The following is a 17,063-nucleotide window of genomic DNA, read 5'->3' as shown; positions in this document are numbered from 1 at the left end:
AGGAAGTACCTGCTGCAGGAGCAGCTGAAGATCATTAAGAAGGTAGAACAGACTGTCGTTGTATCTCAGTCTCTACTCTTCCTCTATGTTACACCAGTGCAGCTTTGAAACTGACTGAGTGATGAGTAGGTCTACCACAGCAGACATCTGAACCGCCACATATTGCATCATATAACTCTGCCAAAGGTAGTATATGTTGTAGCATTGTTTCATGTGAACATGGCTCTCGTGTTTATCATATCGTAAGGTCACAGCATTACTGTCTGCTATGGTGATAGTATTTTGTTAACGTGTGTGTGTGTGTGTGTGTGTGTGTGTGTGTGTGTGTGTGTGTGTGTGTGTGTGTGTGTGTGTGTGTGTGTGTGTGTGTGTGTGTGTGTGTGTGTGTGTGTGTGTGTGTGTGTGTGAGACAGGAACTCGGTCTGGAGAAAGAGGACAAAGACGCTATCGAGGAGAAGTTCAGAGAGAGACTCAAAGAGAGGACCGTCCCACAGCACATCATGGACGTCATCGACGAAGAGCTCAACAAACTGGGACTGTTGGACAACCACTCGTCAGAGTTCAAGTTGGTCTTGTTCATGTTTTTGTCCCACTAGATCACTCAGAGATGTTCAACGATGGCAGCTAGACTAACGATGTCCTTACATGAGATGTTTGTGGCCTAACTTCAGTTTTGTTGGTTTCAGGTCAGGAAAGTGCAGGTCCTCCATGCTTTTATGTCCTTAAGGCATACTTGGAATTTAGCTGACTGGTTATTTTTGTCTGGCGTTATTATCTGCATAACAATGAAGGTTTATGAAGTGTTTGATGATAATATTGCCTCCCGGCTGCTCTGGGGGTGCCGGCTACTACAGGAGCTCGTCTTGGGGAACCAGTTATCCTGATGACTACCAAACAGAGTGGCATTACACTTAGCTGCTGTATACAGGACTAAATACAGTCCACCATGAATATGAGATATGAGTCAGTTCATTCCTACACCACATTCTTTCCCTGTAGGTGGATCATATCATGTGTTAGACCTGCAGATCTGTTGCGACGAGATGGATTTGTGAGTGCACGAGCACATGGGAATATAGATTCCTATCAATGGTTTCACACTATTCCAGTTTGTAAGATGTGAAGAACAGTAAGAATATTACAGCAAATGGCAGTGAAGAGGTGGCAATATATCGACTGTACCACTCGAAGCTCTTTAACACTACATGTCGTCATTCACCCACTCACACCCACTCACACCCACTCACTCACACTCACACCCACTCACTCACACTCACACCCACTCACACCTTTGGGGTTCATTGTCTTGGCCATGGACTAGTGGAGCCGGGATCCTCTGATTGAAGGACGACCTGCTCCACCGCTGAGTCACAGTCGCCCCCATTAGAAATAGAAGGAAGCAAAGATTCCAATAGAACTTGAGACTTAAAAGATCTTTGTGATTTGTTCAGCACTGAATGGGGCAGGGAGCTCTATATACGGGCTCTATCCTGCAGTCGATAGCTGGAGGTGCCTTCCTGACAGCAGAGGAAGTGAAGGCCTGCACAGTGACCTGAGAGGTGTAGGTTCAGAGTCACTTTGATATTGTGTAAGGCAAGGCAAGTCTATTTGTATGTTACATTTCAACAACAAGGTAATTCAAAGTGCTTCACATAAAACCATTAAAAGCATCAAAACATAAGGAAAAGTAAAGGAGATTTAAAAACAATTCAGAATTAATAGGACGCTGTTGGCTCAGTGAAAGCATTGGAATTCTTTGATGTCTTATTTATAAGCAGTCATTAAAGTATCAAAGGGAGCAATAGAGGATTTGATTTATATTTACTGCTTGCCTAAATGTAATGTTTCTGAAAGAGCTCCAGCTTAATCCTATGTGGTGAATGGCATTTGCTTTTCTCAAGGAGTACGTGCATTCATCTCTGAGTTTCACTTTGCTCCGTTCCTTTTCCGATGCGAGGGTCCGAGGACCAAGGATGTAGTATCTGTTCAGATCATGAAGCCCTCTGAGGGGGTCATGGGCTGTACAGTTGAATTGAAGTGAAAATGATCCTGCAGGTGTGTCCTGGTCAGCTCAACAGTCGACTGTGACAGACGGAGATGTTCACTCATCTCTTGTAGATTATTTGAATCATTTGCATATCTGAGTCATGGTACGGAGCACAGCTCCGGGTGCTTTGAATACACCACCACAGTCATTGAATTATAACTCTATTTGTTCCTAGATGATATTAGAGAAGATAACTTTCAGTGCAATGAATGAAGTGGTGACGGCATGTAACCCCTAACAGATGAACATGTCTTCACCCTCTCTATTCTGGACAGGAGGAGTAGAGAGCACGATGGAGTTCTGTCCATGCTTCAACCCGTTCTGATCAACAACCGCTCTGTGTTTCAGTGTGACCCGTAACTACCTGGACTGGCTGACCAGCATGCCCTGGGGCACCAACAGTGAAGAGAACCTTTCACTAGCAAGAGCCAAAGAGGTTCTAGAAGAAGACCATTATGGAATGGATGATGTAAAGAAGCGCATATTGGTTAGTATATGCGCACACAAAGCAGAATAAATACAGAATATGTAGTTTTATACTTGGATGAGGAATGTTTAAACAGAGCTCTCCACACATCTGAAGCTGTGGAGCATGAACTGGACTTCCTCTCTGTGTTTGTGCAGGAATTCATAGCAGTGAGCCAGCTGCGTGGCTCCACCCAGGGGAAGATCCTGTGTTTCTACGGCCCTCCAGGTGTAGGAAAGACCTCCATCGCCCGCTCCATCGCCAGAGCCCTCAACAGACAGTACTACAGGTTCAGCGTGGGAGGCATGACCGATGTGGCTGAGATCAAAGGACACAGGTCTTGAAGTCTATACTGCCATCATTAGTGCTTATGATCGCTCACATTCAGGGCTCTGATGAGCTGCAGCTATAGATGCACCGATATTGAATTTCAGGGCCGATAACGAGAATATTCTTACAAATGCAAAATGAGAGACTTCAGCATAAAGCAAACATCTGATTTGATTTTCTGGAATGTGATTATGTGTGTGTCCAGGAGAACGTATGTTGGAGCGATGCCAGGGAAGATTATCCAGTGCCTGAAGAAAACCAAGACGGAGAACCCTCTGGTGCTGATAGACGAGGTCCGTGAGATGGTGCTGTGTCTGATGAGTTCATTATGAATCCACATCAGGAACATTAATGTTCCAGCAGCAGGTCTGCTGATGTGGTATTCAGTGTCTGCTATGAACAGATCCTTCTGTAGCTTCAGGTACCTGTAGATGACTTGGTCGATATAACGGGCTGGAGCTTCATGGAGTGTTTCTGCTGCTTTGATATACTGCAGGTCACAGAGTGACATGTGGACGGCCATTGTTTGTGTGTAGATAACTTCAATCATAGTATGAAATCCTACTTTCACATATTTCATATACTTTTTAACCGTTCACTCACACCATATACGAACACGTGTGTTTCATACCTGGGCCTTCAGTGCTGTCCTGCTACAGTTGAACCTCCTCATAACCTCATGACTACGCCGCACACTGAAGAGCACCATTCAAATATTATTCACATCAGAGGGAACCATATTAACCAGATCATACAAGAAGATTTATCTGATGAACAATGTCGTCCTAAAACGTAAACAAGAGCCGCTCTGTCAGGCTTCACTTGAACTAAATGCTGACATTAACATGCTAACACGCTCACAGTGACCATGCTAACATGCTCACAGTGATCATGATAACATGCTCACAGTGATCATGCTAACATGCTCACAGTGATCATGCTAACATGCTCACAGTGATCATGCTAACATGCTCACAGTGATCATGATAACATGCTCACAGTGACCATGCTAACATGCTCACAGTGATCATGATAACATGCTCACAGTGATCATGATAACATGCTCACAGTGACCATGCTAACATGCTCACAGTGATCATGATAACATGCTCACAGTGACCATGCTAACATGCTCACAGTGATCATGATAACATGCTCACAGTGATCATGATAACATGCTCACAGTGATCATGCTAACATGCTCACAGTGATCATGCTAACATGCTCACAGTGATCATGCTAACATGCTCACAGTGATCATGCTAACATGCTCACAGTGATCATGCTAACATGCTCACAGTGACCATGCTAACATGCTCACAGTGATCATGATAACATGCTCACAGTGATCATGATAACATGCTCACAGTGACCATGCTAACATGCTCACAGTGATCATGCTAACATGCTCACAGTGATCATGCTAACATGCTCACAGTGATCATGATAACATGCTCACAGTGACCATGCTAACATGCTCACAGTGATCATGATAACATGCTCACAGTGATCATGATAACATGCTCACAGTGATCATGATAACATGCTCACAGTGATCATGATAACATGCTCACAGTGATCATGATAACATGCTCACAGTGACCATGCTAACATGCTCACAGTGATCATGATAACATGCTCACAGTGATCATGATAACATGCTCACAGTGATCATGATAACATGCTCACAGTGATCATGATAACATGCTCACAGTGATCATGATAACATGCTCACAGTGATCATGATAACATGATCACAGTGATCATGATAACATGCTCACAGTGATCATGATAACATGCTCACAGTGATCATGATAACATGCTCACAGTGATCATGATAACATGCTCACAGTGATCATGATAACATGCTCACAGTGACCATGCTAACATGCTCACAGTGATCATGATAACATGCTCACAGTGATCATGATAACATGCTCACAGTGATCATGATAACATGCTCACAGTGATCATGATAACATGCTCACAGTGACCATGCTAACATGCTCACAGTGATCATGATAACATGCTCACAGTGATCATGATAACATGCTCACAGTGACCATGCTAACATGCTCACAGTGATCATGCTAACATGCTAACATGCTCACAGTGATCATGCTAACATGCTCACAGTGATCATGCTAACATGCTAACATGCTCACAGTGATCATGCTAACATGCCCACAGTGATCATGCTAACATGATAACATGCTCACAGTGATCATGATAACATGCTCACAGTGATCATGATAACATGCTAACATGCTCACAGTGATCATGATAACATGCTCACAGTGATCATGATAACATGCTCACAGTGATCATGATAACATGCTCACAGTGACCATGCTAACATGCTCACAGTGATCATGATAACATGCTCACAGTGATCATGATAACATGCTCACAGTGACCATGCTAACATGCTCACACTGATCATGATAACATGCTCACAGTGATCATGATAACATGCTCACAGTGACCATGCTAACATGCTCACAGTGATCATGCTAACATGCTAACATGCTCACAGTGATCATGCTAACATGCTCACAGTGATCATGCTAACATGCTAACATGCTCACAGTGATCATGCTAACATGCCCACAGTGATCATGCTAACATGCTAACATGCTCACAGTGATCATGATAACATGCTCACAGTGACCATGCTAACATGCTCACAGTGATCATGATAACATGCTCACAGTGACCATGCTAACATGCTCACAGTGATCATGATAACATGCTCACAGTGATCATGATAACATGCTCACAGTGACCATGCTAACATGCTCACAGTGACCATGCTAACATGCTCACAGTGATCATGATAACATGCTCACAGTGATCATGATAACATGCTCACAGTGACCATGCTAACATGCTCACAGTGATCATGATAACATGCTCACAGTGATCATGATAACATGCTCACAGTGATCATGATAACATGTGTTGAGGATGTAACTCGACTGAACAGACTGAGATCGAGGCGTTTAGCTCAATTCAAGCAATAACATTTATTTGTAACAGAAGTATTATGTCCAGCAGTTAAACGTGCACGGACCTAGAAAAGTGAAAGCTAAAAGGCGCTTAAGCAGAGTGCGCATGCGTGTTATAGGTTCTTCTGATGGAAGCCTATTGGTTAAAGCAAAGTTGCAGGCGGGGCTGTGTTTAGCAGAACAGCAGCCTGGTTTGAGCACTGGGCATCTCCATCCACACTGGCTCACGTCCGGATCCCGCCTTCTCTGGAATGTCAGTGTGTATGCATGTTGTTAACACTCAAGGTGCCGGAAAAGGGTGCAGTTCTAAGCTATTTGGAAGTCTCTGTGTGAATAGATAAGAGAGAGCTCTTCTCCGACTCTAAGATGGCAGTTTCCGCCCTAATCTGGTGGTTTAAGCAAGTGTTTCTTTCAGGGCCACTGTATCTGTTTCTATCGTGCGAACAGGCGCAGGAATGCCCTGCTCGGAGTATTTGACCTACTTACAGTGACCTCACAACTCCGCAATATAAGCTTACAAGTATAGCGCATATTATTTAACATTGAATGAATATATTTTATTTACACATGCTCACAGTGATCATGCTAACATGCTCACAGTGATCATGCTAACATGCTCACAGTGATCATGCTAACATGCTCACAGTGATCATGCTAACATGCTAACATGCTCACAGTGATCATGCTAACATGCTCACAGTGATCATGCTAACATGTTAACACGCTCACAGTGATCATGCTAACATGCTCACAGTGATCATGCTAACATGATAACATGCTCACAGTGATCATGATAACATGCTAACATGCTCACAGTTATCATGCTAACATGATAACATGCTCACAGTGATCATGCTAACACGCTCACAGTGATCATGCTAACATGCTCACAGTGATCATGCTAACATGATAACATGCTCACAGTGATCATGATAACATGCTAACATGCGCACAGTGATCATGCTAACATGATAACATGCTCACAGTGATCATGATAACATGCTCACAGTGATCATGCTAACATGCTAACATGCTCACAGTGATCATGATAACATGCTCACAGCGATCATGATAACATGCTAACATGCTCACAGTGATCATGCTAACATGATAACATGCTCACAGTGATCATGCTAACATGATAACATGCTCACAGTGATCATGCTAACATGATAACACGCTCACAGTGATCATGCTAACACGCTCACAGTGATCATGATAACATGCTCGCAGTGATCATGCTAACATGCTCACAGTGATCATGCTAACATGCTAACAGTGATCATGCTGGCATGTTGATGTTTAGGAGGTACAATATTTACCATGCTCCCCATGAGAGTGTTGTCATGAGCAAACTGTAGCATGCTGAGTATACAGAGCGTACATGTTGATGTGTCCTTGGGCAGAACAGGCAGTGTGTGAATGTTGGATGACTTAGTTGGTCCTGATGGGCAGGTGCATGGTAGCCCCTTCCAGCATTGTGTGAATGGGTGTAAATGGGTGAGCGACATGGTGAATGGACTTGTGTAGCGCTATTATAGCCAGCATGATCACTGTTAGCTATTATAGTCTTCTGACCACTCGCAGCGCTTTAACACTATTTGTCATTTAGCCATTAACACCCATTAAAGGGGCCACAATGCAGCGGGTCACCTGCCCATCACAACTAAATGTCTTGCCCAAGGACACATTGACATGGATCCTGGGATCGAACCGCCGATCTGATTAAAGGATGACCCGCTCTTCTACTAATCCACAACTGCCCCAGACATGTAGTGTGAAAGCCCTTTGAGTGGTCGGAAAACTAGAGAAGTGCACGTCCATTTACCACATGTGAGAAAATTCAATTCATAGCACATGAGAGCACTCGATGAAAGGTCAGGGGTCAGCTATTACATTTCATCCTCCAGGAACATGGATTTGTGCACCAAATTCCACAATAATCCATTCAAAGCTTTCAGTATTAATCAAAAGAGTCTCATTGTGCTGCACAAAGAGTCAGCGGATCAAAGTCCGTATGGGAAAGATGCTGGTCCGGTCTGCATACATTACATGGTTTTATCTATTCTCATTCAGCTGTTGCTCAGAGGGATCTCTGTCAGTCTGGGTGAGCCATTGCACAGTGTTTTGTTTTCCGCGCGTGTGTGTGTGTGTGTGTGTGTGTGTGTGTGTGTGTGTGTGTGTGTGTGTGTGTGTGTGTGTGTGTGTGTGTGTGTGTGTGTGTGTGTGTGTGTGTGTGTGTGTGTGTGTGTGTATACATGTGTATACATGTGTATACATGTGTATATGCATGCATGCATACATGCATATATATATACACATACATACATACATACATACATACATACATACATACACACTCACCGGCCACTTTATTAGGCACACCTGTTCAACTGCTTGTTAACACAAATAGCTAATCAGCCAATCACATGGCAGCAACTCAATGGCTTTAGGCGTCCAGACGTGGTGAAGAGGACTTGATGAAGTTCAAAGCGAGCACTCACAGCTAACAGGAAGCTGAGGCTACAGGGGCACCGGTTCCCCAACATGTGACAATGGAAGATTGAAAAACGTTGCTGGTCTGATGAGTCTCCATTCAGCTGGTGGGGTCACAATGTGTCGTAAACAACATGAAAGCATGGATCCATCCTGACCTGTACCAACGGTTCAGGCTGCTGCTGGTGTCATGGTGGGGGGCGTATTTTCTTGGCACACTTTGGCCCCTTGGTACCACTTGAGCACGGTTTAAACGCCACGGCCTCCCTGACTATTGTTGCTGAGCATGTCCATCCCTTTATGAGCACAGTGGACCATCTTCTGATGCTACTTCCAGCAGGATAGTGCAGCATGTCACAAAGCTCTAATCATCAGACGGGTTTCTTGAACATGACGATGAGTTCAGTCACTACATCTCCATCCAACAGAGCACCTTTGGGATGTGGTGGAACGGGAGCTTCTCATCATGGATGAGATGCCATCGTGTCAATGTGGAGCAACATGTGTGAGGAATGTTTCCACCACCTTGTTGAATCTATGCTACGAAGAATTAAGGCAGTTCTGAAGGCAAAAGGGGTCCAACCCGGTACGAGCAAGGTGTACCTAATAAAGTGGCCCTTGAGTGTGTATGTATAGTGTGGGCGGTGATCGTCTGCACTTAATCCCCACGCTTCCTTTCCAGATGTTGGTGAATGTCCCGTCACAGCCCTGTGTGTGTGTGTGTGTGTGTGTGTGTGTGTGTGTGTGTGTGTGTGTGTGTGTGTGTGTATATATATATACATACATACACACACACACACACACACACACACACACACACACACACACACACACACACACACGTAAATAACGCATATTTGATGTCTTTCCCTTACGTGTCATCACCAGGTGGATAAGATGGGTCGTGGTTATCAGGGCGATCCATCGTCCGCTCTGCTGGAACTTCTGGACCCTGAACAGAATGCCAACTTCCTGGACCACTACCTGGATGTTCCTGTAGATCTGTCCAAGGTAGGAGTGTGTGCTCCTCATCTTCATCACCTCATGTCTTCAAGTGAAGGATGTAAAGAGCCCCACGCATCTCCGTCTCTTCCAATACAGGTTCTGTTCATCTGCACGGCCAATGTGCTGGACACCATCCCCGAGCCGCTCAGGGACCGGATGGAGATGATCAATGTGTCTGGATATGTTGCCCAGGAGAAGCTGGCTATTGCTGAGGTGAGATGTTATATGTATTTTGACAATGAAAAGGATTACGGTTATTGTTGTACATTTGTAATGATAGTTTTGCTAACAAGTACTACGTAGAAAATGAATATGCCTTGCTGTTACATAACCTCTATTTCTCTGTCTGTCTGTCTCACCAGCAATACCTGGTCCCTCAGCTGCGCTCTCGTTGTGGTCTGACTGAGGAGAAGGCCTCGATCTCATCCGACGCCCTCGGCCTGCTCATCAGGCAGTACTGCAGGGAATCAGGAGTCAGGAACCTGCAGAAACAAGTTGAAAAGGTGGAATACTGTAAAGCTTTGGCTGTACTAAACCAGAGCTCACATGTCTTAATCAGCATCACATCCTGCATTTGTATTCTACTACTACTTCATCCTCGTAGAGGAACAGCAGAGATAACTGGTGTGCAGGGTAGGGGGATGGGTCAGAAAGCAACATGAACCACCTGCTAAACTTTACTCTGAAAGTTCCTGATATCGGTTTGGAAACCAATGACTCGTGTAACCAATGACTGGACTGTGACAAAGACAACATTATGTCTCATCTTCATGGCACAGTCTGTCTAGCTGCTCATCTTCCAGTGTTCCTTTGCGTGTAATCCCTCTTTCATCGGTCTGTCAGGTTTTCAGAAAGGTGGCGTTCAGTATAGTCAGCGGTGAAGAAACCACCGTGACCGTTACACCAGACAACCTGCAGGTGTATGTGGGGAAACCCATCTTCACAGTGGATCGGATGTACGATGTCACCCCACCAGGAGTGGTGATGGGGCTGGCATGGACTTCTCTTGGTGAGAGACGCTCGCACACACTAACACACACTAACACACACTAACACACACTAACACACACTAACACACACACTAACACACACACTAACACACACTAACACACACACTAACACACACTAACACACACACTAACACACACACTAACACACACACTAACACACACACTAACACACACACTAACACACACTAACACACACACTAACACACACTAACACACACACTAACACACACACTAACACACACTAACACACACTAACACACACTAACACACACTAACACACACACTAACACACACACTAACACACACTAACACACACACTAACACACACACTAACACACACACTAACACACACTAACACACACACTAACACACACTAACACACACTAACACACACTAACACACACTAACACACACACTAACACACACACTAACACACACTAACACACACACAAACACACACACAAACACACGCACTAACACACACTAACACACACACTAACACACACACTAACACACACACACAAACACACAAACACACACAAACACACACACAAACACACACACACACAAACACACACACAAACACACACACTAACACACACACTAACACACACACACAAACACACAAACACACACAAACACACACACAAACACACACACACACAAACACACACACAAACACACACACTAACACACACACACACTAACACACACACTAACACACACACTAACAAACACACACACTAACACACACACACACTAACACACACACACTAACACACACACAAACACACACACTAACACACACACACACTAACACACACACAAACACACACACTAACACACACACACACTAACACACACACTAACACACACACTAACAAACACACACACTAACACACACACACTAACACACACACACTAACACACACACTAACAAACACACACACTAACAAACACACACACTAACACACACACACTAACACACACACACTAACACACACACACAAACACACACACAAACACACACACACACTAACAAACACACACACTAACACACACACACTAACACACACACTAACAAACACACACACTAACACACACACACTAACACACACACAAACACACACACACACAAACACACACACACTAACACACACACACTAACACACACACACTAACACACACACACAAACACACACACACAAACACACACACAAACACACACACACACAAACACACACTAACACACACACACTAACACACACACACTAACACACACACACTAACACACACACACTAACACACACACACTAACACACACACACTAACACACACACTAACACACACACACACAAACACACACACACACTAACACACACACACTAACACACACACACTAACACACACACACAAACACACACACAAACACACACACACACAAACACACACTAACACACACACACTAACACACACTAACACACACACACTAACACACCCACACACTCACACCCACACTAACACACACACACTAACACACACACAAACACACACACACACTAACACACACTAACACACACACACTAACACACACACACTAACACACACACACTAACACACACTAACACACACTAACACACACTAACACACACACACTAACACGCACACACTAACACACACTAACACACACTAACACACACACACTAACACGCACACACTAACACACATACACTAACACACACTCACACTAACACACACCCACACACACTAACACACACACACACACTAACACACACACACACACACACACACACGAGATGTGACATGCTGAACTCTGCCTGTTCTTCTCTCTGTAGGAGGGTCGACGTTGTTCATCGAGACGTCACTACGCCGGCCTACTGGATCGGACCCTAAAGTAGAGGGCTCACTGGAGGTCACAGGTCAGTCAGCTGAGTTTAATTAAACACTATCATGCACCAGTCTGATATTTTCAAAAGAAACTGAACATAGAGGATATTAATTAAACACTGAGACACCTGAATATTTACCTGTACATTTGTATTTATAAAGGTTGTATTTTAGGATAAAATCGAAATCTTCAATCTTCTCCATTTTCTCCGGAATGGTTATGTGGTCTAGTTTAATGACATAGATTCCTATTTCTTCTCCTCTGTGTGGAGGAGCTGTGCCTCACTCATCCTGTGTGTTACTCTGTTGTTTGGAGCGACGGGGCAGTAAAGATGTTGGTGTTCCTCTGCAGGTCAGCTGGGTGATGTCATGAAGGAAAGTGCAAAGATCGCTTCAACCTTTGCCAGAACCTTCCTGATGACCCAGGAACCAGAGAATCACTTCCTGGTCAACTCCCACCTGCACCTGCACGTCCCTGAGGTAACCGTGGCAATGCAGTGATGTATCTGAAGTACTTCCTGATTACTATCGCTTCATCTGTTCCTTTGACTCGTTCTCTTCTAGCTACTAGGGATGGGTACCGTTAGGTTCCATCCATACTAGTACTCTTATTGGTTCTGCTTCTCGGTTCCTTATACATACTCTTATCAACAGTGCTACATTATTCTTGTATATAAACAGTCTTTTTGAGCAGCAATACAAGAAGTTCCAAAATTAAAAACATACATTTGCAGCGAAACAATTACAAAAGTGATTTGCTTTCATCAAAGTGTTTCCCCGCTGAAGTGAGCTGCAGTGGACGAGGACGGGCATCTCTGCACACTCGTGCTCTGCTTGTGTGCCAGTCTTCTGATATATAGCTGCTATTGCCTCCCTTACTTGAAGGTTTTACTGTATTCAATACAGAGTTCTCAGCATCTACGGGAGTAGAATGTAGCCACACTTTGGATCTTTTTCTTCTCTCTGCCATGGCGTGTGCGTGTGTGTGCGTGAGTGTGTGTGCGTGCGTGCGTGCGTGTGCGTGCGCGTGTGTGTGCGTTCTTTACTCACTTAGAACCAGTTTACATTTAGAACCGAGTTTCAGGAAGCATCCCTACTAGTTACTTCATAGTATGCAGGACAATATACATTCTTATTTGTGTAGCATTTGTCAACATTGTGTAGATTTGATAATGTGCTGCTTCAGTGTCCCTGTGATGGTGTCAGAGATACACTGGCTGGTAGCAATGCTCCTTTCTGTTCCCAGGGGGCGACTCCCAAAGACGGACCAAGCGCTGGCTGCACCATCGTCACAGCACTGTTGTCCCTGGCAACCAACCAGCCGGTGCGCCAGAACATAGCCATGACCGGTGAACTGTCACTGACTGGCAAAATACTGCCAGTAGGCGGAATTAAAGAGAAAACCATCGCTGTGAGTACAAGACAGAGACACGGATAAATAAGATTCCCAAACACAGGAGAAATTCTCATTTTCTTCTTCTCAACATCAGTGTCTGTTGTCGGTATAGGTTTCATCTCAGCCCATCTGACTGGTTCTGCTGTCTTTTTTTATTCCAAACATTCTTACTGGTCAAAGCCTGTGTTGATTTTGGCGGTCGTTGTTGACTTGAAGTCTTTAGAGAACCTCTCGTTCTACTGCAGCAGGGACAGTCTGTTCTGTGCAGTCTGCTTGTTGTTCTCCCATAGCTCCTTTCCCCCCGCCCCGCCCAACAATACCACCTGGTTCTCCAGCAGGATCTGGGTCTGTCACTGGGGGGTCGCATCACCGAAGAGCACGCACTGAGGACAGTCTTTCCTGGTTAACAGGCATGCCGGGAGCAGGCGGCACCGTCACTACCTGCAGGGAGAGAGGGCACAGCAAGCCCTAGGGTTCCAGCCCGGAGCCATGAGCCACTTTCACTTTCCGGGCCAATTAGAACCGGTTGTTGCGTGTCACTGCGGTGGAAATGTGCACTGAGCCGGACAGCCGGAGGTTACGATATTGTAACCCTCAAGTTCGCGCAGGCAGAGCCTTTTATAGGACTGTATGGCTAATACTCTCCTCCAATCATGAGCATGCCTTTGCCCACTGATGTGGGCATAAGCATGGGCCCCTTTGGCAGAGGGCTCTGCCTGTGTGAGTCAGACAGAAGGTTGGGATATTGTAACCCAGGTTCTATGAGCACAGGAGGAGCCTCTATTGGACTCTATGGGTGATACTTTGCTCCAATCACAAGCACGCATTTGCCCTCTGAAGAAATGTGCCTCCTTACGAGAGGATCCACCTGTGCTTATAGAACCTGCCTTACAATATTGTAACCGTTGTTGTAGATCACACAGGTGGAGCCTCTGCTGGACTCTATGGGTAGAGTGAGTGGAGCCCGATGAATGCACGGGCTGCCGCGACTTAACATTGACCCAACCACACTGATCCCCACTGACGAAGGGTTAGTCGCTGCAGCCCACCTACTTCTTTAAAACCTAGGCACCGGACAAGTAGGGCGCCCCCGCCAACCTAGGTAGCAGGTAACTGAACTAGGTCGAGCCTGAGCCTACACCCTGCACACCACAGTACCTAGGTCATCAGGGAGGATGGAGACATGTACAGTAGCTGCAACCGACACACACTCACCCTCTACTGATGTCTTGTGTCGTTCCAGCGAGCACAGATCCAGAAAAAGCGTCCGTCATGCCTAACAGATAGTATGAGCGGGCAAGGCGACGGCCAAGCAACCGTACATAAATCCTCAACACTCACCCCACCGAACAAAGCTGCCGACACTGCACACTGCATGTAGAGTGTGTGCGGACCATAGTGCCTGCCTGGTTGAGGTGCACTCAGAGAGCCATCCCTCCAGGTGTTTGATGAGAGCTGTGTGTTCAACATAACATGCTAACGCACCAAAGGCCACCAAGGCGTCGAGCACCAATGGCAGTTCCCACTGTAGGCAGGAGGTATGCGTCCCTGGGCATTTTCTGACGATTGGGTGGCCAAAGACCAGTCTGGAGCCACATCTCTTGTGGCAGAAAGAAATGGTTGCTGCAAACACTTCAAAAGTGGGATGAGACATTCATCAAACATTGCAGAAAGGAGAGAATCGACCCAACTATACATGCAAAGTGATCTAGCCGCCTTTCCGCTCACCAGCAGTGGAGCTCTGATCACTTTGCATTCTGACAGGTGATGGAGGATCTTGCTCCATCACCTGGATTGTCTGCACAGCATCTGTGGACAGACAATCCCTCTCAGGAGGTCAGATTGTGTCAAAGTCCTTTTATTTGTATAAACTCTCAGTGGACATCCGCTACACTGGCCAGCAGTTATTTAGATGTTTCTGCTGGCCAACATGTTGGCTGATTTGATAAACTGACATTGCAAGCCTTAGGTCCCACTGCTGTCAGGTCAAAATATAGTAAAAGTCATTTTGAAATGTATTTCAACGAATCATTTACTCAAGTAATCTGTATTTTCTTGTCCCTGTTAGGCCCGTCGTGCTGGTGTGACCTGCATCATCATGCCGGCTGAGAATAGGAAGGACTTCTCTGACCTGCCCGACTACATCAGCGAGGGCCTAGAGGTCCACTATGTGGATCACTACCGCCAACTCTTCCCCATCGCATTCCCACAGGACCAGCCTTAACCTGATCCCAACTGCAGCACTGAAGTCAGAGCAAGAGGGACAAAGAATAACTGTTTTGGTTTGTTACCAGATAAGACCGGTTGTAGTTTTAGTAGATATAAAGTTTGGCACTACATTATCTCTTCTAGAATCATCCAGAAGAACAGCTGACTTTGTGATTATTCACAGGACCATCATGTGACACTGAACTGAAACCATGCAGACGTAAGTCATGGTAATGATGAGCACAGGCCGGTCATCACAGGATGTGATGTCATCGATTGACTGAGGTTGAGGTGACAACCTTACCCACAGCTCTCATTATGTAGGGCTTTGGATGGACTCGTTCACAGATTTCTTATATTATTTTATATTAATATTGGCCAGATGTGAAGATGAGGTTGAAATAAATTAAATCATAAAAGCAACTCTGCCGACTGCTCACATCTGTACTAATCAACCTGTGGTTTCTCTTTAGTGACTCAACTGAGGTTGGATTCCATTGTTGGATTATTGTTGCTATCTATTGAGAAACAAGAGAAAAAGTTATTTAACAAACAAAACTAGATTCCTACTGTTGAGATACAATCATGCACAGATGTGGTTATAGACAAATCAGAGATAATTAATTATTTATAAATATAATGTATAACATTTTTTATTTCATTTGTTCTATTAGTTTATTTGAACGGGACAGCACACATTAATTAAACATTCCTGTAAACGCTCCAGATTTAGCCAAGAGGCTATTTTCCATCGGTAGTCCCAGATGTTACAAAATCAACCCAAAGACAGAATATAAGATTGAAATGACAGTGATGCATTATTTACCCTTTACAAAGCATGCAGAAACAATGAAATATTAATAAAGAGAATATTAATAACAGTAGAAACATCATTTGACTCTTTCAAGTAATAAGACATGTGACACAGAGGCTCATGGAACAACACGCACAACAACAATACATGAGGGATGGAGACTAAAGACACGATGTTGAATTGTTCGACGCTAAAGAAAAACAAAAGCATGCAGAGTATGACAGCATGACGCAGCTAAACAACAATGAAAGATGCAGGTGGAGGAGGATGGACTGGCATGTTGGAGAGGGACGGACGGGTTGAGGACAGTAAGGAGCCGTTACCTTCTAGTGCTGACAGATCACTCACACTTTATAATAACTACGCTATGAAGCA

The 17,063-nt window shown here is 44.8% G+C and overlaps 1 protein-coding gene across 1 annotated transcript in view; it reads left to right on the top strand.

Moving 5' to 3' along the window:
- lonp1 (lon peptidase 1, mitochondrial) overlaps positions 1–16,609 on the top strand; it is a 30,030-nt gene extending 13,421 nt beyond the window's left edge. Inside the window, exons 9-21 of the mRNA XM_079267833.1 lie at positions 1–42; positions 414–565; positions 2,396–2,534; positions 2,672–2,850; positions 3,049–3,136; positions 9,236–9,358; positions 9,449–9,565; positions 9,715–9,855; positions 10,196–10,361; positions 12,219–12,302; positions 12,623–12,750; positions 13,517–13,681; positions 15,735–16,609. The exon at positions 1–42 is cut by the window's left edge and continues 27 nt beyond it. Of these exons, the coding sequence (XP_079123959.1) occupies positions 1–42; positions 414–565; positions 2,396–2,534; positions 2,672–2,850; positions 3,049–3,136; positions 9,236–9,358; positions 9,449–9,565; positions 9,715–9,855; positions 10,196–10,361; positions 12,219–12,302; positions 12,623–12,750; positions 13,517–13,681; positions 15,735–15,890 (1,680 nt within the window). The 3' untranslated portion in view covers positions 15,891–16,609. The remainder of the gene's footprint in view (positions 43–413; positions 566–2,395; positions 2,535–2,671; positions 2,851–3,048; positions 3,137–9,235; positions 9,359–9,448; positions 9,566–9,714; positions 9,856–10,195; positions 10,362–12,218; positions 12,303–12,622; positions 12,751–13,516; positions 13,682–15,734) is intronic.
- Positions 16,610–17,063: the final 454 nt, after the last annotated feature.

Source organism: Melanostigma gelatinosum (assembly GCF_949748355.1).
Source record: "Melanostigma gelatinosum genome assembly, chromosome: 4".
NCBI lineage: Eukaryota > Metazoa > Chordata > Actinopteri > Perciformes > Zoarcidae > Melanostigma > Melanostigma gelatinosum.
This window is presented reverse-complemented; position numbering and strand designations above follow the sequence as displayed.